Source organism: Fringilla coelebs (assembly GCF_963513975.1).
Source record: "Fringilla coelebs genome assembly, chromosome: 15".
NCBI classification, from domain to species: Eukaryota; Metazoa; Chordata; class Aves; order Passeriformes; family Fringillidae; genus Fringilla; species Fringilla coelebs.
This window is the reverse complement of record NC_140041.1, coordinates 5,313,217-5,337,044: the sequence shown is the minus strand read 5'-3', so window position 1 is coordinate 5,337,044 and position 23,828 is coordinate 5,313,217. Positions and strand designations below refer to the sequence as shown.

At 41.0% G+C, this 23,828-nt stretch overlaps 1 protein-coding gene across 6 annotated transcripts in view; it reads left to right on the top strand.

Annotated features, from left to right (window-relative positions):
* Nucleotides 1-23,828, top strand: part of TENM2 (teneurin transmembrane protein 2) — a gene marked incomplete at both ends in the record, with an annotated part of 473,693 nt that overhangs the window by 337,475 nt on the left and 112,390 nt on the right. For all 6 annotated transcript variants that reach the window (XM_084215965.1, XM_084215964.1, XM_084215963.1 and 3 more), the window contains 2 exons: nucleotides 11,709-11,822; nucleotides 22,931-23,136. In XM_084215965.1, coding sequence (XP_084072091.1) covers nucleotides 11,709-11,822; nucleotides 22,931-23,136 — 320 coding nt within the window. The remainder of the gene's footprint in view (nucleotides 1-11,708; nucleotides 11,823-22,930; nucleotides 23,137-23,828) is intronic.

Genomic DNA, 23,828 nt, shown 5'->3' with positions numbered 1-23,828 from the left:
CCTGTAGAAAACACTGCTTTTTCAGGCGCTGTTATGATACTTGCAGTCTCAAATACTTTAAATAGAGCAGTTCTGAAGTGAAGCTTTCCCCCCTGAAGTCAGTGACAGTTTGGACCTTGGTCACAATGGGCCTTGTTTAACCAGCCCTAAATGGGCTGAGGAGGAGCATTCTGCACTGCTGACCTCAGACAGTGCAGAGGCTCCTGCAGCATTTCTTATGCAAGACAGAAAGCTTCATTAAAGTGATCAGGTATCAGATGCTCTGTACATTAAACTGGCGTCATTTTTCTGTTGTGGACAGCAGCTCCATCTGTAGCAGTGATTGCTGCAATCCCTGCAGTGGTTAGTTTTGGTATACCAATAAGATCCAATTGAGCCAGTCTTAAAACCCCATCTTCTAAAAGGCAATTTGAGACATAAGAGATAAAGAAAATTAATACAAATATTAATATTTAATCGTATATTTGATGTTCCTTAGATTAATCAGGATGTAGGTGTCCAAATTAAATACAAATGTTTTCCATTATTAATGGTGCTCAGTGCTTGGAGTGGACTTAGGCTCTGGTGTGCTGTCATGGTGTCTCTTGGGATTTCAGAGGCACAGACAAGCTTCTGTTCCTGTATTGGCTGATGAAATTGTGTAACAGATGTTTTGGTGATGCAACTCATAATCATATATGAGCACACACACACAGAGGAATTCCTTGTGAAATGCCTATTGCTGCAGTCTGAAAACTTGCAACTCTGGCACTTCAAAATAAGGCAGTAATCTGAAATTAAAATCCTGGCACCATGAAACCACTGATTTCTCGTGTGCCTCTACATTGGTGTGATTGCACAGAAATCCTGCCCTCATTTGCAGCTTGTATTCCCTTCCCAGCTCTGCAATTCTAGAGGAGAAGTCACAGATGCAGGAGGGCCAGCTTTTAGTCTCTGAAAGCTATAAAATTTGGCTGTAATATTTTTTTCCTTTGAAGGTAACGTCAGTGAGCAAACTTTAGAATAAGACAGGTAAAAGGCTGGAAACAGTAATAGTAAACCCATTATGGGAAATGATTAACAGGAATCATGTAAGGGCAATGCAAAAAAAATTCTCAAAAATGTAACTAAAGTCCAATTTGATAATTGCTTATTTCTTTCAGCATTGCCACTAAAAAGCAACCCACACAAAAGAATATGAGTTACAAGACTGCAACTGATTGACTATGTAAGATACTTATCAAATTTGTACATTTTATTTTCCTAGGTTTCTATTCTGGCTCCGTAGGACATCTAAATCACAATACATTAATAGTGTCAGCCTTTCAAGGCTTATAGAAAATCTGAATCTGCTTAGATGCTAAATATAATCTGTACTTTCATGTCAGTATCAAGATATGATTTAGGCTAGGTTTATATATACACCTTTTGAAGCACATTGTGAAAGAAATATAAACAGCTTATAGTGTTGAAAATGAATTAGAGGTTTTGGGAGAAGAAATCATATTTTCTTTTCATCTTTGGCTTTATTTCCTCTTTGTAATGAACTTTTAACTCCAATAATTACTTGTGTAGAGAGTAAAACCTTAAACGTTATCATTCATGCAGTGTTTTAAATTGTGATTTTATCAGGTGACCACATTAAGCCATTCTGTATCATTTCTATTAAGGGAAGAATATACTTTATGGTTAGAAATGACACTTTTTTTGTACTGTGGACAGAAATTTGGCCACTCAGTAATGCAGTGTCATTTCATTCAGCGTATGCAAAGGAGTAATAAAGCTGAAAACTGTTTTCTTAGCAGTGTGGCTAACAGAGGTTGAGTCAAGGTCTGAATGCTTTGGAACAGTGAGATTATTAAAATCTTGTTCAACATGTTTGTACAAATTAGGGCAGTTGCAGTTTCAGAAGATGAACATAGTTGAATAAATGTTTGACGTGATATCCCTTAGGTTTATGAACAGTATTAAAAGTAAAGCAGTTATTTTAATTCTTGTAAGTTCAGGCCTCAGTGATTTTCAAGAGTATTTGTATTGTCTATATTCCTTGAAACACCAGTTTTAAGTCTCATCTAGGTTCTTCCTCCTCTTGGAAACAGAATAAAGACAGGCTGGGTACTTTGTTCATGATAATGGTGTCTTTTAGGTGTGAAATTAAAATTGGATCCAATTTGCTTTGTATTAACACTGAATGCTCACAGTTGCTCAAAAATAGAGCAAAATTGAGTTAAGAGCATTCCCTTTCTGCTCTTCTAAGCCTGTTTCAGAAGTGGCAGTGTTTTGGCAAGGCTGGTAAAGTGGATATTGTATAATGTGATCTGGGATCCTCCAGGCTGAAAGATGCTGTATTGGGTAAATAAAAATATATACACTTTTCTTATTAGTTACAGTCATCTAGTTCAGATGCAAGACCAAAAAGATTGCAGCCTTGACTCTTGAAATTGCCATAAGAAGTGAGTTCACGTTACACAGTCTCAGGAGCTGATTAATCGTGTGCCAGTTCTCTGCACTCTGTACAATCTAAAGCCTGTCATGAGAATAAATGAGCAGTGCACTGTATTCTGCTTCTCTTTTAAGGTCTTTGTCATGAGATTCCAGATTCTGAAGGCAGCAGGCAATGCTGTTACCCTTCTCGTGACAAAAAGATTGCTCAAAGTGGCACAAAATCAAAACATTTCAGTAAAGAGGAGTGAGAGGAGCAAAGTCGAGGCCTGAGCCAGGGATCCTCACTATCCCATCACGGTGGGGATGGGGGAACAAACACCCACCCAAGGTACAGCTCCTGTTCCTGGGCTGGAGCTCTGCTTGCCTGGCTTTATCCTGGGAATTGGGCACCTGCTCTTCACATCCTGCACTTCTCCCCACCCCCAAAGGAGCTGCAACTGTGTGCGAGCTTGTCAACTATTTTTGGAAGTAGAAAAACTGAAGATGGAAATAGAGGAATGAACTTTCAAAGCATTGCATGGCAGATAAGCACACAAATCACATTACTCCTAATGGGATTTGTGGGTATATCTTTCATGCTGTGCTTTGAAAATCCATTCCATTCAGTTTATTGACGTGCACAGGGAAATAAATCAGTCAGCTTGGAGGGGGGTGATCAATTTGAAAAAAAACTCCAAACTTTTTTTGGGTCCCCCTATTTCTTCTGTGTGAACAAAGTGACAGTGAGGCATCTTATAGCCCTTCTTCCATCTCCATTTCAATCTTAAATAACATTTATTCAAAAGTAAACAATTAATTCCTAGCAGAAGTTTTCCTGCTGCTGAAAGCAATACACTCACTCATAGATCCTTTCTGGTATTTCTACAAAACATTTTTGGCCTGGATGCTTTAAAGCAAACATCTTGTTCTAAACAGTTTACTGTCTAAAAAAGTTGACTTGCTGAGGGTGAAATTATGCCTAAGGATTTCTTTCTTATGTTTAAGATAGTGTCAAGTCAGCTCTGCTTTCCCTCGTGTTTTCCAATGGTTCCTGCATTTCCCTGGTGAACAGAAGGAGCACAGCTAATACTGAGCTCATCCCTCTTTCACAGCAAGGACTGTCCAAAGCTGAGGGTCTGCCTCCCTTCCCCTGGCTCATGTCCCAGAAATTTGGGGGCTGGAATTCCCATGTCTGTGTTTATAGGAATTCTCTGGGTGAGAGAAGCCCATGGCTGGGTTCTCCCTGCAGCAGTGAGGAGGCCAGAGGGAATGGCAGCCTGAGATCCCATACACTGATTTTTTATAAACAATCCTCATGACTTTCCTCCTGAAGCCAGAAAACACACTTTCTGTTTCAAAAGTTACAAAATGTTGCTGTTGTTGTTTTTTTAAGTAAAAAACTATTGCAGATGTCAGGCACAATTAACAAGAGTATAAACCTGTGGCTGAGTAACATATAGAAGCTTGTACATGGGTAACAATATGAGCTTAATTCAATTGATAAAGAAGTGGGAAAAAAACATGCAACAAGATATAAAAATACACAGCAGTGCCATTATAGTTAATGGAATTTTCCATTTTCAGCATTGTAAACTGCAAAAAGTGACTCTGAGAACTGAGAGGTCTTGTTCAATGTTATGGGCAGGATTAATAACACAGCAAAATGGTTCTTTATTGTGCTCTCTAGGTGCAATACAGGCAAGCCTATTGTTTTAATGAAAATAGTGGTATCTGTAAATTCTGTAATTGAAGTTGTGGATTTTGAAATGCTTTATATGGAGTTCCCAAATGAACTTTTAATTTAGATTTATTACGAAAACATAGCGCGTAGCAAATAGCATACTGATGATTAAGATGAATTGCTGAGAATGAATGACCTTGAAAGTAAGCCATCTATTTGTTGTTGAGTTTCAATGGTCACAGTCAATAAGCAGGACTTTTTTGCATATATTCCACAAAGTAAGTATTACATTTACATCAAATCATCTATTTTTGAAATGCTACTTTAACCTTGCCTGCAAACAATTGAGTGGTCACAAGTAGAAGAGGCAATATAATCAAGAATACATCCAAACGTTTTATATGAGTTCTGTAGGATTCTAAGTCATTAATATTAAAATACAGGTTCATAAATACCCTAAGTACTGGTAGTCCAGAGAATGATGCATTTTTTTTAGCTGATCTTTGATCTCTGCTGTCAAAAGTAAAAGTTAAATCCTTATCTGCTGTGGCCCTGAGATCTCCAACAAAACATTTTGAGAATGCATCTGTCATAATTATAACTGACTCTGCTGTGCTATTAATTAGAGTATTTCCCTTTGTACTGATGAACAGCTACACTGGGTTGTGACACCTGCACAGAAGTTGTGGCATATCAGCAATTGCCATTTATGTACTGCATTCTCTGCCTAAAATCATGCTGCTTCTAGGAAATGCTTTATGGCATAAAAATCCCAGGGTTTGCCTGAGTCATACTAAACACTCTCTAGATTGCCAGGCCTGGTGGATAGGTAGGCAGTGATGATGCTGCATCAACTTGTATCAAACACTTCCAGAAACACTGGGACTGCTGGATACACTCCAGAGTGCTGTGTATGTGTAGCAGCAGCTGTGTTGGGTTAGATACAAGTCCGGTTATCCATTCATTTGTGTCCAGCACCCAAAAATGGTTAGCTTGTAAGAAGGACAAATTGTTTATGTACTTTGCCCTACTCATTCTCCAACCTCTGGTCATTCTAAGTATTTTTTGAGAGGAGAGGTGGTAGCATAACAATATTCCTTGCTTTGTTTACCCTTCCCATAATGATTTGATGTTTGGCTTACTTGAGATTATCGTCTAGCCCAAAATTTTCCTTGATATTTGATATTAGTCAGCTCAGAATTCACTATTTTACATGTGGGGTTAAAATTACTCCTCTCCAGCATACTTTATTTTACAGGTTTGAACTTCATCTGCCAATTTCTGGCCCAGTTGCTCAGTTATTTTATGTCCTTGTGCAGTTCTCAGTCAGGTCTCTTCTTGAATAATGCATTATCAGCAGCAGACTGTGCCCTCTTCCCTGCATGGCCTGTTTTCCATTTGGAATTCTATCATAGCTATGATAGGTTTGGACTTTTTAAAGTAGTACTTTAGACATTCCTGTAGATAATAGAACAAAAGTGGCAGATGTCCACCCAGCAAGCCATGTGGCTTTTGTTTTGTTTTAGAGAAAGGCGTGGGAATGTGATCAATTTTTGTGACATCTCCTGGATACCCTCAGGAGAACGCTGGCACTCTTGTCACAGTCACATGAGGTATTCAAGGAAGAATAGTAAGTTCTGACACTTCTGAATTTTAGGAGAGACGTCATTGTTCCTCTAGCAAGGAGAGGTGCTACTTGCTCACGTTGTTTATTTTAAGACTGCTCCTTTTAAGTAACAAGGCTCATGTTCTTTGATAATTATATTTCAAGCACTTCAATATATGTTTAACATGTGGATTGCAGGTTAGAGCTCCTGGAGACACTGTCCCTTTCTGCCAATAGCAGAATATGAAAGGGCTTGAATATAATTGTGAGCTTTCTTTGACACCTTCCTCTGCCCTTTTCAAGGACACCTATCCCATCCCAGCTTCATCCTGACAGGGTTTGTACTGCTCCTGCTGCAAACGTGGCCAAAGGCTGGCCAACAAAACTATTGAGCAGAGGGTGGTGCCACCCTCTTTAAATCATCTGTGATTTATTGAAATCCCTGTCTGGCACATGTGATGCCAAGTCCAGTTTTTGTGGGAGAGGACTTTTACGGACTGTCCCCAAAAGGAACACACGCAGCGCTGCCCATCCGACAGAGCCTCCCTGTCCTCTGTTCAGTGCCTGTTCATTGTAAGGCACATTAGCAAGTATGGATCTCAACTGAGATTTAGTTCAGCAAATTCTGATCATTTGTGTGTTTGGGAACTGTCTTTCAGCCTCTTCAGATATGAGGAGCTGGGACAGGCCTCTTACTTCCCTTGTCACAGCGACCGAGAGCCTGCGCTCCTCAGCAAAGCCCTGAAAGCTCTGGTCAGAATCGAGTGGGGAGTTTGCAGCACTGTGCAAGTTTTTCCCAGGCAGTTCCCCCATTGCTCTTTCCTGACTTTCAGCCCCCTGCTATTCCTGTCTCGGGCATCTCTTGAGGAGAGCTTGTCAGCTGTGATGGATTGTGCATTCATTCTGTAATGGGGGCAAGTAATCACTGGGGAATAGGCCTAATGCACTCGTTTCACTTGTGACTTGGGTTGAACTTGAACCTCTTTCTCCAGAGGAATAATAAAACTTTAAATTACTATGTTTCTCATCTTTTAAGTAACTGCTATTTTGTGAATAATAATTGAGATCAGTAAGATCAATTTCTGGTATTCCTCAAGTTCTGCTGCAGGATCAAAAAGTAGCAACTAATAAAGGACTATGAGTCTCATCTTAATAAGATTTAATACGAGTAAGCATGCAGTAATGTTTAATTATTTCTTAATTTTGGGGGGAATACATTTATTCTTTTCAGGTTGTTTGGGTACCCATCTATATGGACCCAGAAGTGCAAAATACTAGATATCCTTTGCTTCATAAAAACATTGTAGTGCACTAAAAAAATGTTCAGTGCATATGAAACAAAAATAGATGTGAAAATAGGTCTTTGAATATAGATGCCATGAAATTAACATTATGCTAAGATTTATTAGGTACCTTTTGTTTCATCATGTCTGTGATTCATTAGACCTGGTTTGGAAATTAATTTGATGTTGCTGAAAACTACATAATAAATAACAAGAGTTGCATCATCATTCACCTCATGAGTGGATGGAAATTTTGAACATTTCTGCTCTATAACACAATGGCCTTCAAACAGAAAATGGGCTTTTAGGGTATGTTTGTTCATGTTGTTCATGATATAATGGAGTGATCTCTTGTTCATATGAAAAGAGGTTCTCCTGCTCCAGCCAGGCAGACACTGGATATATCCTGACAAAGCCATGCTTGATGGGTTCATTGTGGATGATGATAATTCAGGGGTTAATAGGCATGACTAGTTGGAAATTAAAGCATGGAAACATCCTTTATTCTCTTCAATTGCATCATCTTCCCATCTTTTTGAGTTGCTTAGGGAATACTGAATTTTCCAACAAGGAAGCAGTGTGTATTTTACAGACCCTAACTGGGAAGCTGCAGTAGGAATGGGGGAGATGATGGATCATTGGTCTGCATATTTCTCCCTTTAAGAAATGAAGTAAAAGATCAGTGAAAATCCTCATTGTCCTCTGCCTACTGGCAGACACTGAGCTGTACTACAGGGAGATCTCCAGCTCCCAAAGACACCAGAGCTCTCTCCTTTTAGAAGTACAAGGTCAAGAGTGACAAAAGCACAAAGACAAGACAGAGAGCTTCCTGAGCTTGGGAAACATTGTCCTTCAGAAAAACTCTGACTGGAGTGGGCAGTGGGTTCATGGCCAAAATGAGAGAATACAAATGAAAGAGGAATGTGAGGACACCACTGAGTTTAGAGAATCTCAAGAAAATTTGCATGTAAGTTTTATCAATTTCTTGTGGATTTGTGTACCTTTTAGGACTTCTTAAAACAATATGTGATTCACATTAGCAACCTATATCTTATGTAAGTCTTAGACTGATCCTTAGCAGCTCTGCCACCTGGAGTGATGAGCCAGGTCTCTGATTTAGTTCTTGCTGGGCATGCAGGTTTAGCTTCCAGGTGCTTCTGCTCTCTGTATGTGAGTGGTGCTAGAGTGGGTGTGAGAGGTTGATTATTATTTTTTACTTAAACCTTAAATGTTTTTCTTCAAAATTTATTGTTCCTGAATTCTCATGGCTTAGAGAATATAAATACACTATTCTGAATTACTAGATATTAGTGTTAAATGAACCCTATAAATTCTGACAAGCTTAGTGTTTGAAAATCAAGTAGAACAGAGAAGAACTTTGAAAATATGCTGAAATGTTGAGGGGGAGGAAAGCAAACACACAAAAATAATACCTGTAAGTGCTCTGCAAAATATAATTTGTGGATACACAAATTGTTATTGGGAAAAAAAGCAAAGTCAGTTTCAAACTAGAAAAGAAAAGGAGAAAAACCAGCAAACAGGCACAAATTGACTAGCCCAAATTTCTCCTCTGAGACACATGCACTCAACTTCTGCGTGGATCCCCACATTTCTAATTAAACGGGCTTCTACTTATTCCTTTGCTGGAGGCATTTTGTTTGATTAACAGAAGGAAAGGTTAATCATATAAATTTGCCATCTCACAGCGTTGTGAAGCAGCAGAGAGAAGGTTTCTCCTTGTTCCCCCTGCTCAGCTCTGCTCTCTGCTCAGTGCAAAGCAGACACAGAGCTTTCCCCTCAGGCCCCCGTGACACACTTTTCTCCACTCATTCCTGGTGGAAAGGGAACGTTCCTCGTGTTTGTGACTGCAGCTGTCTTAGTGGAAGTTTATAGATCACCTCATGGGTGTGTGAGCTGTGCAGGAGATTCTCAGTCTCCAGGAGGGATGGAGCAGACGTGCAAATCCCTGCCCCGTTAGGAAGGAGCTCTAATTGCTCCTACCTAACGTGCATCCGTGATTAAAACACAGTTATTAATGAAACCATGGTGTGCTTGGAAGCAGATGGATCACAGGTATTTTTTAATACCATGTTAATAAGATCTTTTATAATTCCCTGTCTGAATTTACCTGGTAATTATAAGGTAGCAACTATAATTTTCTTGGACAGACTATTAGTTGTGATTTTTTTATCTCTGTGTTGTAAGGACTGGTTCACACTTGAAGCAGCAGGCTTTCATCTCTGCAAGTGACCTACATTTATGGTTACGCTCACAATAAAATAAAAAAAAAAAAGGCAACTTTGAATAGACACACTGAGAGTATAAAACACAAAAGTCTGATTCTCCTTTGTGACTTGTTTGCATTGTGGAGCTTTGAAATTCACTTAATCTTCATGAACTCGTGGCTTTCAGGGATGGTCCAGCTGAATCTGGTGCCTGTGCAGGGAGTGGGAACTGCTGAGAGCACAAACACCCCGAGCTGCTCTCTGCTGTCCCAGCCCCAGCACAGCTGCCTCTGCTCAGTGGGGCAGTGGGGATAAGGTGCAGTTTGGTGGGGTTTGAGCCTTGTGAATGATTTCTAAGTTTCATTTGCCATACTTAAGCAAAAAAAAAAAAAAAAAAATTGGCTGCTTAAGATTAGATTGAAAAAGCCTTTTAGAGTGTTTGTTTTGGCAAGACAAATAAGTTGTAATGGAACAAATAATTTGATCCCACATAAATTTATTGTCTATTTTCCTGGGATTCTTAAACATTCTGTAGAAATAAATTTTGAGTAGTTTCTTTGCAAAACATCCTTTTCAGGTTCATGTCTGGTATTTAACATACAAGAGGCTTTAAGGTATTTTTTGTTTGGTTTTGTGAGGTATTTTGACATAATAGAAACAAAATTTGCAAATTCAGTATGAATATGAAATCTGGCAACTGCCCTCTTCACAGAAAAGGTCTCCTGATTTTAGTTACTATCCTTAGAGATCTGCTTAGACATTAGCCATAGGATGTCCAGGGGAAGATGGTGTTAGGAAAGATGTCTTGCTCCCCTGCTGCTTTTGTCAAAAATACAGAGGTTAAACTCTGCATAGATTGCGTGCTGAGAGATTTCCAGGTCTTGGGATAGGGGGGTGGTGGGGGATGCTTTTTGTTTTCTTGGGGCTTAGGAATGCACATGTGAATCACTCACATCTAAATGGATTCCCTGCATTCTGAGGTTATCTAAGTGGTGGCTCCTGCACTGTAAATGGCAGTTACTGTGAGAAGTGTTTTGTCTCTCCTATTCCTGAGATTTAGTCTTTGAACACTTAGTGTGTGGCCACTGCTGGGCCATTTGTAACCACTAGAATCACTTTGAATTGGATGCAAAATATCTGATAATCTCGTGTGGATCTGACACTGCAGAAGAGAACAATTCTAAGGGTGCCCATAATATATTTTTTTTTCCTGCCTGCAAATTGACAGTGAATCCTCTCAAACACCTTTTGGCATAACTGGAATCGCTGTTCTCTGTGGTATATAGGTTTACATACATCCTGTGTAAGCAGAAAGGATGCAAAGAAAAGGAAAGCAGCAGCTTGGTGGGCTTTATCCCCCACCACTGCTCTACTGTACTGAGAGTGCCATGGGGATAATGTGATGAGAGTATGCAGGTAGCTGTGTTTATACAAGGTGAAGATGCACATAAATCCACTGGCTGAATGATTCAGACCTGTCAAGTCTCATGCATTATGCACAGGACTTATTCAATTAGCCCTGCCACAGTGCCTATAACTCAGGCACTTGTGCAGGGCGTGCTTGGCCTTGCTCCCACTGCTCAGCTCGTGTTGCAGGCACAGCTGCACAGCCTCTGACACGGACACACGGACCTGTCTCTGGCATGGCATGGCTGGAGAGCCCGTGGCTGTGAGCAGACGAGCCCTCCCTGCTTGCTCACAGCCAAGGCTTGGGGCAGTGGGGTCCAAAATCTGGGAGCTGAAAGGATTGGCACGGGCCTGGCTTGGGCAGGGAGGCTCAATCTAGAAAATAAAGTTGGAGGCTCTATAATGGCTCCACAGTGAATGACAGTAGGGCTAGGTTGGGTGTTGGGAAGAAATTCATCCCTGTGAGAGTGGGGAGGCCCTGGCACAGGTTGCCCAGATGAACTGGGGATGCCCCAGCTCTGGAAGTGTCCAAGGTGAGGTGGGACAAGGCTTGGAGCAGCCTGGGGCAGCGGAAGGTGTCCCTGCCCATGGCAGGGGATTGGAGCTGGATGATCCTTCAGGTTCCTTTCAGCCCAAACCACTCTGTGATTCTATTATCCTAATGTATTGATTTAAATAAGTTGTACTAAACACAGAATAATTGCATTACCAAGTCACTGCTTTACACAGGGCTAAAACCAATTTTATAATCAACATATAAATTACCACCTATAATTTAAACTCGGAGCTGGTACTTGCAGCAAGCGCTTTGTTTCCCCGATGTGTCCCCCGCACTGTGGGAGTCGGAAGCGGCCGGCTCTGCCCAGAGCTGTGAGCATTTTGCCTTTTGTATTTCAGTGCCACACAGATGCGCCTGAGTCACCGGGGATCGCTTTTGTTTATTTGGCATTATTGGGGGGGGGGATGGTTTTATACCGCTGTCGCCGGTTCTTTTAGCACATCCCCATCCCGTTGCCGCGGGGCGCTCGGGTGTCCGCGGCCGCGCTGACCGCTGTCCGTGTCCCTGTGTCCGCGCTGACCGCTGTCTGTCCCTGTGTCCGCAGCCATGCACCTGCTAGGCCTCAACTGGCAGCTGCAGCCGGCCGAGCCGCCGACCTTCAGCAACGGCCTGCGCCCGCCCGGCGACGACGGCCCGCCCGCGCCCCCTGCCGGCAGAGGTGGGTCCGCGCCGCGCCCCCGGCCCGGCCGAACGGCCACGAACCGCCCCCGAACCGCCCCAAACCCCGGCTGAACTGCCGTAAAGAGCCACAAAATCCCAGCTGAACTGCCCCAAACTGCTCCAAACCCCAGCTGAACTGCCGTAAAGAGCCACAAAATCCCAGCTGAACTGCCCCAAACTGCTCCAAACCCCCAGCCGAACTGCCGTAAACAGCCACAAAATCCCAGCTGAACTGCCCCAAACTGCTCCAAACCCCCAGCTGAACTGCCGTAAACAGCCACAAAAATCCAGCTAACTGCCACGAACTGCCCCAAAAGCCCGGCTGAACTGCCGTGAACCACCCCAAACCCCAACTGAACTACCATAAACAGCCACCAAACCCCAGCTGAACTGCCCCAAACTGCTCCAAACCCTAGCTGAACTGCCCCAAAACCCCAGATGAACTGCCCCAAAGCCCCAGGTGAACTGCCCCAAACTGCCCCAAACCCCAGCTGTACTGCCCCAAACCCTAGCTGAACTGCCCCAAACTGCCCCAAACCCCAGCTGAACTGCCACAAACCCAAGCTGAACTGCCCCAAAATGCCACATGAACTGCCATGAAGTGCCCCAAAACCCCACCAAACCACCTCAAAATCCTCCAGAAAACACCCCAGAAAGCTGCCAAAGTACTACCAACAGCCCCAAAATGTCACCAAACCCACAAATCACCCCACATTGCCACCAAACCACCCCAAAACGCTGCCAAACCCCCAGAGTCCTCCCCCAAAATGCTGCCCAACTGCCCCAAAGCACCAGCCATCCTCTCCCTGCCGTGGCTCTGAGCACACCCCATGCTCACACTAAATCCTGTGGGTTCTGGTTCATCACCAGTGAAGTTGTGCTGCCAGGGACACCGGGGAGGTGCTCTCAGAAATGTGCTGTGTTCACTACCTGCTCCTTTTCCAGGCGTAGCTTAGAGGAGGCTGGGGGAGCTGGGGCTGTTCAGCTTGCAGAGGTGACTGAGAGGAACCTCATTAATCGTGTAAATGTCTGCAGGGAGGGCTCAGAGCAGGGACCAGGCTCCTCACAGTGGTCCCAGCCAACAGAACAGGAGGCAGCGGGCAGGAACTGGTGCTCAGGAAGCTCCACCTGCACATGAGGCAGAACTGCTGTGCAGTGACCAAGCACTGGATCATACTGGCCCAATCTCCCTCACTGGGGATATTCCAGAACCTTCAGGACATAATCTTGTGTCTGTGCTCTGGGATGACCCTGCTGGAGCAGGAGGGTTGGACCACATTGTGACCTTTTCCTACCTGATCTGTTCTGGGATGCTGTGAAAAGCTTTAGTAGAAGCAAGCGTTGTAGTGCTTGAGAGAATTCAAGAACTGGCTTGCAGCCAGGACCACATCCCTGGTTCTTGTTTCTCAGTGAATTCTAATAGCAAACACCAAGGACAGCAGAATTTGACCCATGGTAAACGGTCTGTCCTGTGATATTAATGTGAGAAATTAGACAACAAATGGTTTCATTTTCTCTTAAAGAAAAACTGTGTTCCCAGGGAGGATGACAAAGACATGGCAGGGGAAAGAAAAAATAAGTAAAACCTAGAACCAGAAACACTTAAACTGAGAAACCTGTGTTTAAAACACAGAGAAGTTACGTGTCACAAAAAGGATTTTAATCATTTAAATGGAATGTTTTTTGCTGGTGAGGTTCAGGGGTTTTCTTTGCTACATCACAGTAAGGTCTTCTCTGGTTATTATAAAAATGATGGGGAGAAGGCAGAACAGAATGTTACAATTAGACAAAGCACCTCCCACGCTTTAGTGTGCTGGGATGGTGGATGGCATGACTGGAACAGAAGTCTGAGCACTTGATTTGTGTCAGCTGAAGAATTCTGTTCAGAGGCTGAGCGCTGCCTTGCACTCAGAACCTGTGGCTCTTGTTAAACTTGGTAACTGCCAAAGCAAGTATTAGAAGCAAATGCTGACACAGGATACTTGTATTAGGAAAACAATCAGTTAAAATAGACTTGGGAAAGGAAACTGAGTTGTTCTTTTATGAGCTTGATCATTTAATGGATTTGCTTCTGTTTTCAATAAATGCTGCTACTGCTGCACCTCAGCTTCTCCATGTTTTTCACGGAGGATCTAGTTTTTACTTCCTCCTTGTCATGAAATCCTACATCCTGATGGTGCCAAAAACCTGAAAATTTTTAAACAAGTGTTCATTGGTTTGGCTTTCATCTCTGACTGGCTGTAGGTCAGAGTGCATGAGCAGCACATCCCTAAGTGCAAGGCAGAACGTTTTCATGGCTGCTGAACTGCCTCCAGGTTGTGCACAGGTGAGAGACCCTGTGGTTTTGGGCAGGAACCTGAAGAGCTCAGGTCGGCAATTATGGTCATTTAGCTGACAACTGCAGGGCTTTAACACCTTTCCCAATTCCCTCCCTGCAGCTTTTTGTTGCCATCTCTGTGCAAATATAGGGCAGCAGGACTGCAGAATTGGAATGGGCTCATCTGCCTGGGGCACTTCAGTGCAAATTCTGGCAGTTTATCCCAGCCCCACTCTAATTAGCTTTGCACATTTGAAGAGGCTGAGATGCTGTTTTGGGAGTGGTAACCTCCTGTAGAGGAGACAAGGAGACAGAACTGCTGGTTATGTCTTAAATTGCTGCAGTTCGTTTCCTCAGAGCATGTTGGAAAAGTTTACTTGTTCTTCTGACATTTTGTAGAAGGTTGCTGAAATGCTGATAACGTGGGGGAAGGAGGAAGAACAATATTTAGGCAAGTAATGTTCCACAGTGGAATAAAATGAATGACAGGTTTGGGTGAACACAAGGAATATCGAGAAGACAAATTCCTAGAGCAGGGAAGGGTGAAAAGTTTTTCTACCTCACCTTTCTTTTTATGTCCAAGTTAAAATTGCTATCCCAGCAGTTTTTAGGAAAGCCTCTGACAGCTTTTAACACAACAACCATTTCAGGGCTCTGGCTGTGCAGAGTGACCTTTCTATAATTGACACAACTCAGGATGAAGCCATTCTTTTCAAAACACGGGTCTCCCAAAGAAACCTTTAACCCCTAGTCTGAGAAGGGCCACTTAAACACAAGCTGTGCCTACTCAGCAAGCAAAGCATTTTAAAGTAGAGCAATTTGAAAGGAGAGAAAAAAAAATAAAGCAGGTATTCAATTTGATCTGCCTGTTCCTTATTAAGAGACTAAATTCTGGTAGGAAATAATAAAACTGCAATTTAAGGGGAATGTAAATTACTTTATTACTGCATTTTCCTATCTGAATGAAAACAAAATTCACTATTAAGATAACACAGTTTCAGGTTTTTTGTAATTACACACTACATCTCACTAATAGTGGGTATGTCTGAAAGGAGGAGGCAAGTGCAATGGGCAGAAAAATCCCCAGTGCTGCTTTAAAACTGCAAGTGAAGTCCACCATGCTGTGAAAGTTGTGTTCAAGTAGGGATTTAAATTAGGAGACAAAAATTCCTTTCTTAATACAGATCATAAGCCAGTAACCCTTCATAGTGCATAAAACCTCAAAAATTGATACTGCCTTGGAATTTCTATGGGGATGATATAGATTATAATGACATTTAAAAACTTTCTAAGAGTAAAACCCATTTATCTCTTATATTGCGTGAGGATAACGTTAGAATTTGGGTGTAATAAATCTAGATTAAAGGGGAAAGTGGGGGAAAAGAAAAGAGGCATGTTTGGGAATAATTGTTTCTTCAAAAAGAAGTGAAATAGATGACTGTATGGGATTTATCTGTGCCTAAATTCTGTTAACCTATGCCAGAAGTTTTCTAGATTTAAAATTATGTGGTGGGCTAGAGACACATTTCCATAACGTCTGTGACTGTGTGCTGTTTCCTTTCTAATTGACAGAATACACCTACACTAACCCCAGATGAAAACCCATATAAAGAATGCTTTGGTGTCAACTTTTTTGTTTAGGACATATTATGTTTGATGTGCTCACAAATTTAGCAAATTTTATAGTAATTCAAAATTGACTTAGTACTTTTTATCTTGATTGTTTGCTATAGTAGTGCTCTAGAAAGCTGAAAAACACAGGAAGAGATAGTGATCTCTGATTCTAGAACCTCCCATTTTAAAAGACAGCAAAAGTAATTGTGGACAGTGGTGGAAAGATCACTTTAGGTACAATAAATACGCTGACTATTTGAAAAAAAAGTTGATATGAATTTGTGTTTTGATATTCACATAATCCAGGGTTTGCTTCTCTTTGGATGAACCAACCTGATCCAAGTTCACGCTCAATTTGAGGTATTTCACAAAGTCTACCACAGTGTATGTCGATTTCAGAAAGACTTTTTCAAAAATATTATGGTTATTAAATATTAACGTACTGAAGTGTCATGAAAAATACTTGTTTCCAGATAGCAAATTCAGAGTTGCAAATATAATGTCAATAATGAAACGAAGAAAGTTTAATTAGCTGTTAAATTTGGCACCATCTCACTTGCTTGAGCTGAGAGAGAGGAAAAACAGATTTCTACTGATGTAGCAGAAATTGTCCTTGGATGGATGTGGAAAGCTGAGCTCAGCAGTCGTGGTGGAGCTGTACAGGTTGTCTTCAGCTCTCTCCAAACGATGCTGAGAGCTCTGCCAGATGCTGCAGCTGCGAGTCACATTTTGGGTTGCACACAAATTGTTTTGTAATAGTTAAGATATTTTATTAGCAATGCAGCGCACAGGCAGTGCTAAAGGAGTAACAAAATTCTGAGATGGGAGGATCTGCCATCCTGCCAGGGGGATGAGCTGGGGTTCAGATGCCAACAGAGCAGCTCCTGAGTCACTGCCTGAGGCAGCAGTGCTACCCCCGACTGTGCTCCTGCTGAAACCCACCCAGCACACGGTGTAAGGACTCAGCAACAGCTGCAGGGAACTCTCTGTCGTCTTGTAAAAGATAAACTCATCCCTCATTAACAATGTAAACAACATGAATCTCCCGGTTCCTGCTATTTCCTGTCAGACGCTTTGAAACAGACGATCAAAATGTAATAACAGTCAGTGTGTTTTAAATGTCACTTCTCTTACCTTCATTCACTTTAATCAAGACAAGCCATCATTTTCCAGGTGGATTAATCTTATTAAGTATTTATGTGGCTAATGTAATGTAGATCTTAATTAGCACGTTAGCGAGCAGAACTATTAAGATGGAGGCTATGAAGGCTAGCAGATGTGGTCTTCTGAAAATACACCAGACTTAAGGGCTGTCTCAGAAAAGCAAAGGATTTGGCTAAATTCAACAGAAGAGGAGTTTTAGATTTGTGGGTGTGTTAATGGTGATAGCATGAGTTGCTCTGTTCAAAGTTAGGTGATGAATTTTGGTATCTGCCTTTTCTAAGGTTCCAATTTCCAGAAGTCCTTAGCTCTCACTCATGCACCAAAGAGATGAACAATCAGAGATGGTTGCTATCCTGATTTAGAAATCCGTACTAGTCACAGGCATTTGCTCTTTGTGAAATGCAGTGAACCAACAGATCTTAATTTTATTTTGGTTATAATTTGCTTTTGATTCTGAAAGCAATGACTCTTGTGAAGCCATGCTCACATGAGTGGGAAGATGTGCCTAAATTTTTAGGTGTATCAGGCATGTCATATTTTAGTAAAAGCAAACTGCTTCATTTCCCTGCACATTGATTGGCTGCAGCTGAGCCAGAACTGGGGTCTTATGCAGACACTGCCTTTGGAGATTTTCTTTCCTCTTGCCAGAATAGAAATTTAGGATGCTGACCAGACAACCTGAGGTTTTGGTTTTGTACCAGAAGCTGTTTTCCTGGACTTCTGAAAGCTCATACACTCAGAAGCTTTCTCCCTCCTCACTTCCCAAAACAGAGCTCATTGGTGTCTCAGCATCTTGAGTGTAATGAAGTTCAAATGCACCAGAGCAGCTCCTGCAGACAAGCTCTCATTGCCTGGCTTTTTAGCTCATTGCAGCTGAGGGAATTTGTTTTGCAGTAGCAGTCAATCTATTGTACACATTCCAGAGATAATCTGTTCTCACCTGAGTCCTAGGGCACTTAGGTGATAGTAGATAATTTGAAGTGTAAGTTCATACAGGGAGTTGTCAGAATGGTAACAGTGCATAGCACTGATTTTTGCACTGAAGATATTTGTATGGAAAAGGCATTTTCTACTCTATTTTATTTGCCTTACTGGGACAATAAGACATGTCTGGCCATATAAGTAGCAAATTTACTTAAGGAAAAAAGTTAAACTATCGTGCAGAACCATAGTAATTCTCACACGGCCCTTTTTGGCAAAAAGTCAGGGGAGTCTATTTTTGTATTGAAGGGTTTCCTTTACACAGCTGTACCATAAATTTCTTTAGAATTCCAAGTCATCTGTGAAAATCCCTGGCTATATAAAAAGAACAACAGAAAAATAAGCTAGATAAAAAGATAAAGTAAGCTATGTCTGTAGCGATGATTTATAAGAAATATAGAATTACAGGAAAAGAAGATAAAGAGAATTTAACCAACCGTGGTGATATTTATTTCTTGTATTTAATTTGAGGTTGTCCACATTATCTTGGTAGTTCATTTCAGATCCATTGGAATGGTTATTCTGCTAGGTATTTTTCAAGAGTGCCATCAAGATGCAATTTGCAGTCATCCCCACGATAGAGGCACACAGCCACAGCACTGGAGTTAATTGCTGTTTAAATGTGATGTCTGTAGTGTGACACTGCTGGTAGCCAGATTTCATTTTTATTTTTAATTTTAGCTACAGTGTAGGATACTGTAGTTATAAATAATCAAGTATATCTGGTTGCAGTGTAAATACAGCTCTGCCTCCATGGCTGACACTGCTTGACATCAGTTAAATTAAAGGCTGACTGGGCATGTCCCATCCACTGCCACCTTGAATCTGACCTCCAGCTCACAGATGAGACCTGCTGACAACTTAGCAGGGGGAGTTTGCATTGCTGTTGTCACGGATTGCCTGTCTGATAGCTTCAAAGGCAAATACACTTGAATGCTAAAAACAGTCTTTTCAAATGTATATGCCAAAATAGTAATTCAGCTGGGTAAATAAAACAGCAGTTTAAATGAATAAGTGTTATTTAGTTGATGAATATATGTTTGACTGAGTGATTGAAATGGCTCCCCTGGGTAAGATGAAGAAGTATGCTTTTAAAACTCTTTTGTAGATGTTTATAGAGAGAAAATGACAGGGGAAAAAAAAATCAAGTATCTATGGGGTTATGAGATAAACATAGAACTTTACAACAGTCACCCACAACAGAGAGAATGATCTTGGGATTCATTTGTTCACAGCAGTATGAGTAGTTCGGGTTGGTCTTTCTTCACAGATTTGTCAGATTGTCACATCTGTAACTTCACTAAAATGCAGTTGATGCTCTTTGGATGTGATCTGCAGTGGTCCATCAAATGGAAAAGCTTCTAAATATAGCTGGAGGGGAGTGAGTCAGGTGGCAAGATACATTCTCTGCATTAGGAGGCGAGGACTGAAGGGAGCTATAAAAAAGTTTGAGTCTCCAGTGACAGGGTTTGCCAGTGAAGCTGTTAGTGCAGAAAAAGGCATTGCAAATACCAAAGTTAGGATGATGGTCTGCTTTTCAGGTTTAAAGAAATTAAACTTTAGCCTATTAACTGAGGTACATTCAGTGGTCATATCTACTTTGCATTCCTCTCTGTATGTACATCCTGGGGAGGAAGGAACATGAAGAGCCCTGTACTGAGACACCTCCTGTAATATTTATATTTACTGCTCTGCCTTCCTCATCTTCAAGGTGAGAACTGTTAATAATTCTGTCATTGTTAATAATTCTGTTTTACAAGTAGGCATCTGAGAGCAGCAAGATCATGACCAACCCAGGTGCACTGGCAGTATCAGAGCAAGGAGTAGAACCAAGATGCTGTCACTGGTTTTGTGTCTCATACCAGCAAGGATAATTCAGCAGGAATTTATGAGAGCATGATTCAATAATGCATAATCTTTAGAGTTTATTGATATCTTGTGGGACTTAAAACTTTATAAGTTGTTAGCTAAGCTTGCAAATATGAAACCTAGATTTTAGTATAACTTCAAGCATTTCTAAATGTTGTTATTACAGCATTGTAATGTAGCTCCATAAAAACAGGATGCCGTGATTTAAATTCTTAAAAGCAGAAGGAAAGGATCCTTTCAGCATGCCAGAGGTGAGGCAGCAGCTGTTCCTTGCAGATGTGGCACAGGCTGAGTATAGAGCATTCTGCACTACAGAAATACAGACTGAAAAGAGTCGCCCATCTGCCCCATTCTTTGCTGCAGGTTAAATATATCTCCATCACTTCTGAGAGCTGATCATCTAATCTACTCTTCAAATCCTCTGCTGGGGTGAACCCCTGTCACAATTCCTTTCCCTGGGAGATTTTTCTAAGATGTTCCAGGAGGAGTGGTTTGGAGAACTAGAAACCAGGTCATTTGTGTTGTAGAGCAAAATAAAAGTGTATCTGTGGGGAGATGCTTCCAAGGACAATATCAAACTGAACGGAATCATTTCAGTGTTAGGAAAACCTGAGTCAAGTCTCTGGGCTCAGTAATAACTACAAATTCAATTGTCTTATCTGCAGTTTTCACCAATTTTTATTTCACCATGATAACTTCAACATTCTGATGAGAAATACAAAGGAATTGTCTTCTAGTAATTTTTTGGAGAAAAGTCTGATATCCAATATATTTTTTTACCTTTGCGTGCTGAAGTAGTATGAATGTAACTCTGGTTTCCTGATGGCTGAAATTTTATTATTTTAGCTTAATTGATATATTTGAGGATCCTTGAGTTAATTTTGGATATTCAGAGGAAACTGAGGCTAAATTTATCCAGAAATACTAAAACTTGATTCTCCATTGGAATTAAATTTATTTACAAAGTTACAATTTTAGAGAATATACACATAGTTATCAAAATAGCCAGTGAAACTATAACTGCCAACAGAGACTATTGTGGCCTTACCATTCATGTGCTCTGTACATTTGGTGCTCTGGATAATAATAATAATAATTCCCAGAAATAGCTTTTTCTTTGACTGGTTGGCTATGGATATATTGCTCCTGAAGAAGAAGGTTCTTTAGAGTGTGTCAAGGAGTCTTTGCAGATTAGATACAGTTGATGTATTAAGAAATGCTTCCAAAGAAATAATTTACAGCACGCTTTTTAATATTAAAAAATATTCATCATTTATTACCATATGTTGGGATTGTGAAGTAAATGTAATGTTCTCAAAGGAGGTGAGGGTGCCTGCAGTCTTTTGCTGACTTCCCAGCTCTGCCAGTGACAGTATAAAATGCCACAGGTGATTTTTGGTGTGTTCTCTGCCCCTGGTTTTCCTCTCCATGTAGGTGGGTAAGAACTAATTTAAATTCTATTGAGGTGGTGCCTGCCTTCATTGAGATTGGAACCTTGAGATATCCTCTGTTGCAGTAATCCATTAGAAATGAAATCCTGTAGTTTCCATGGAGCAGGATGTGTTTGGATCTGGTTGTTCTCTGTGGCTCTAAGGGCACATTGCTGGACACTCTCAGCCAGTTTTCCTTTCTTTGCAGCCTCTTGTTGCAGCTTCTCCTGCTTTCCCTTTCTTTGTCAGTGATGTTATTGTAGACCCATTAACATAGAAAATGAAAAAACAAACAAGTTGCCAAAAACTGTAGAGCAGTTGGTATTCAGAGCATTCTTTTACCATTTCAAAACACTGCCAACATAGTATCTGTTTCATTATGTACAAGTGTAAGTGCTGCTAACATAGATAATTCAGAATCTATAATTGAAACCGTGCTTTTGCTGCTCTCTCAATTAAAGATAGTCAAGACAGAAAAGCTGTTATGTACTTACCTGCTGGAATTATATGTTGTTCTGTGCCATCCCATTACATTCATACAGTGCTGGAATGTATTTCAAAAATAACTTGCCCTTTATTGAAAATAACATTACACCACAGTAGAAAAACCTCCGTGAAATAAACAGAAAAACCCCAATGAAGTAAACACTTTTTACAAATGCTGTCAGGTTTTATCAGAGGTATCCCTGCCATCCAGTCTATGGCAATAGTGCTATTAGTGATACCTTTAAATTTCTGTGATTGTCAACAGATATTTTCTCTGGTTGTCTGGTTTATTATAGTGTCTTTGTAAGAATTTTTAAATGGATTTCTCACCATGTTGTTGGGGAATACAGAACACAAAACCAAGCGTTGATGCATACTGTAGCTTAAAAACACTGCTAACTCCATGTTCTGCACTCCATGTTTAAAATATGTGTAGCCTCAGAACCTGTTCAGTTGAGAACAGAAGGGATTTGCACCATATTTTAAGAGTTGACTATTTCATGGGCTGGAAGCCAGAGCACTCAACCAGAAAGGCCTTGTATCTTGTCTTCAATAATGCATGCTGAAAAACCAACAAATGATGGATTTTAACTAACCAGAGCACAGGGGAAAAAGACTTGTAGATAGATAGACCCTGCTTCAGGCAGAGAGAGCTTGAAAGGCACTGCACTGAGTCGTGCTAACTCTGTTTCAAGGAGAAGATGCACGTTTGAGTACAGACATTGTCCTCTAAACCCTTTTGTGTGCATTTCATTTCTTCTGTCAACTCTCTTTTCTGTGACCTAAAGTCTATTGGACTCCTTCATTGAAGAAAACAGTGGTAATGAAAATTTGCAATCAGTTCATTTGGATTGAAGTTACCCTTCAGTTCACCTTTCTGGCAATTTTTTTACCCTGGTTGTGTACAAGATGCATCTGAAAAGAGCACAGGGAGATTCACATGTGTTTAATTGACTCTGCTGTTGCTGTTTGATCAGTGAGGAGCAATCACAGAATTAAAGGGTTTGAGGGATGAGAAGATTGCTTATGCTTCACAGAAAAATAAGGTTTGCAGAGTTTTTGCTTCAAATATAAGGGCCAAATTCTTACATACTGATTGAAACAGCGGGCAGATTGCATCAGAATAAGAAAGTTACAGTTTGATTTAAGAGGTGTCACTGCCACAGATGTTCATCTTGAATTAATAAATCTACCTGTATTAAAACCAGTTCTCTCATTTGATTTATATTTGCTTTTGTTTTATAGGACCATGGGTCACTAGGAATAGCAGCATAGATAGTGGAGAAACAGAAGTTGGCCACAGGGTCACCCAGGAGGTGCCCCCCGGAGTTTTTTGGAGGTCTCAGATCCATATCAACCAGCCACAGTTCCTGAAGTTCAACATATCCTTAGGGAAGGATGCTCTTTTTGGTGTTTATATAAGAAGAGGACTCCCACCATCACATGCCCAGGTACTTTATCAATGTGTTTGTTGGCTTTAAATGTCAGAATGCAAAACTTAGGTCATCTTTGTTAGGTTTATGTTGGAGTTTACAGAAGTCAAGTTTAGGGATTCCCTGAATTCCTTCATTTGTCACATTTGACTGAACCACCCTCATCTTAACTTTTTTAAGTTGTTAAATGCTTCAGCAATACATTTATAAAATAATTAATTATGTCATTGCCATTAAAATGAGGTTTTAATTCTCTGGTATAATCTTGGGACAAACTGGGATAAAACTATCCAGTTATCTATGAGACAGAACTGATAAGTTGAGGACCAAAATCTTTGATTAGACTTAAGAGTAAAGGAGTGAGGAGGTTGATATGGGTTTATTACCTCTGCTTCTAAGAATTTGTGCAGAAGGAGCTTTGGCTGTGCAAAATGCATCAGGTTTCTGTAGTAAGCTCTTTTCCAATGTTCTGTGAGTTACTGCATGGGTGTGTTTGAGTGGTAAGAAATCAGGATCAGCAGTGCACAGCCCAAGGAGAGGAGGATCTGGTCAGTTTTCCATGTTAGTATATGATGTCCTGAAATTTGATACAAAGACTGAAAAAACTGGGAAATTGCCGTGGGCTGCTGACTGATTTTCAGTCATTTCCAGCCATCCAGGCAGCACAAAAAAAATATCTTCAGAGAATATGTTCCAGGGTGGGAGCCTTT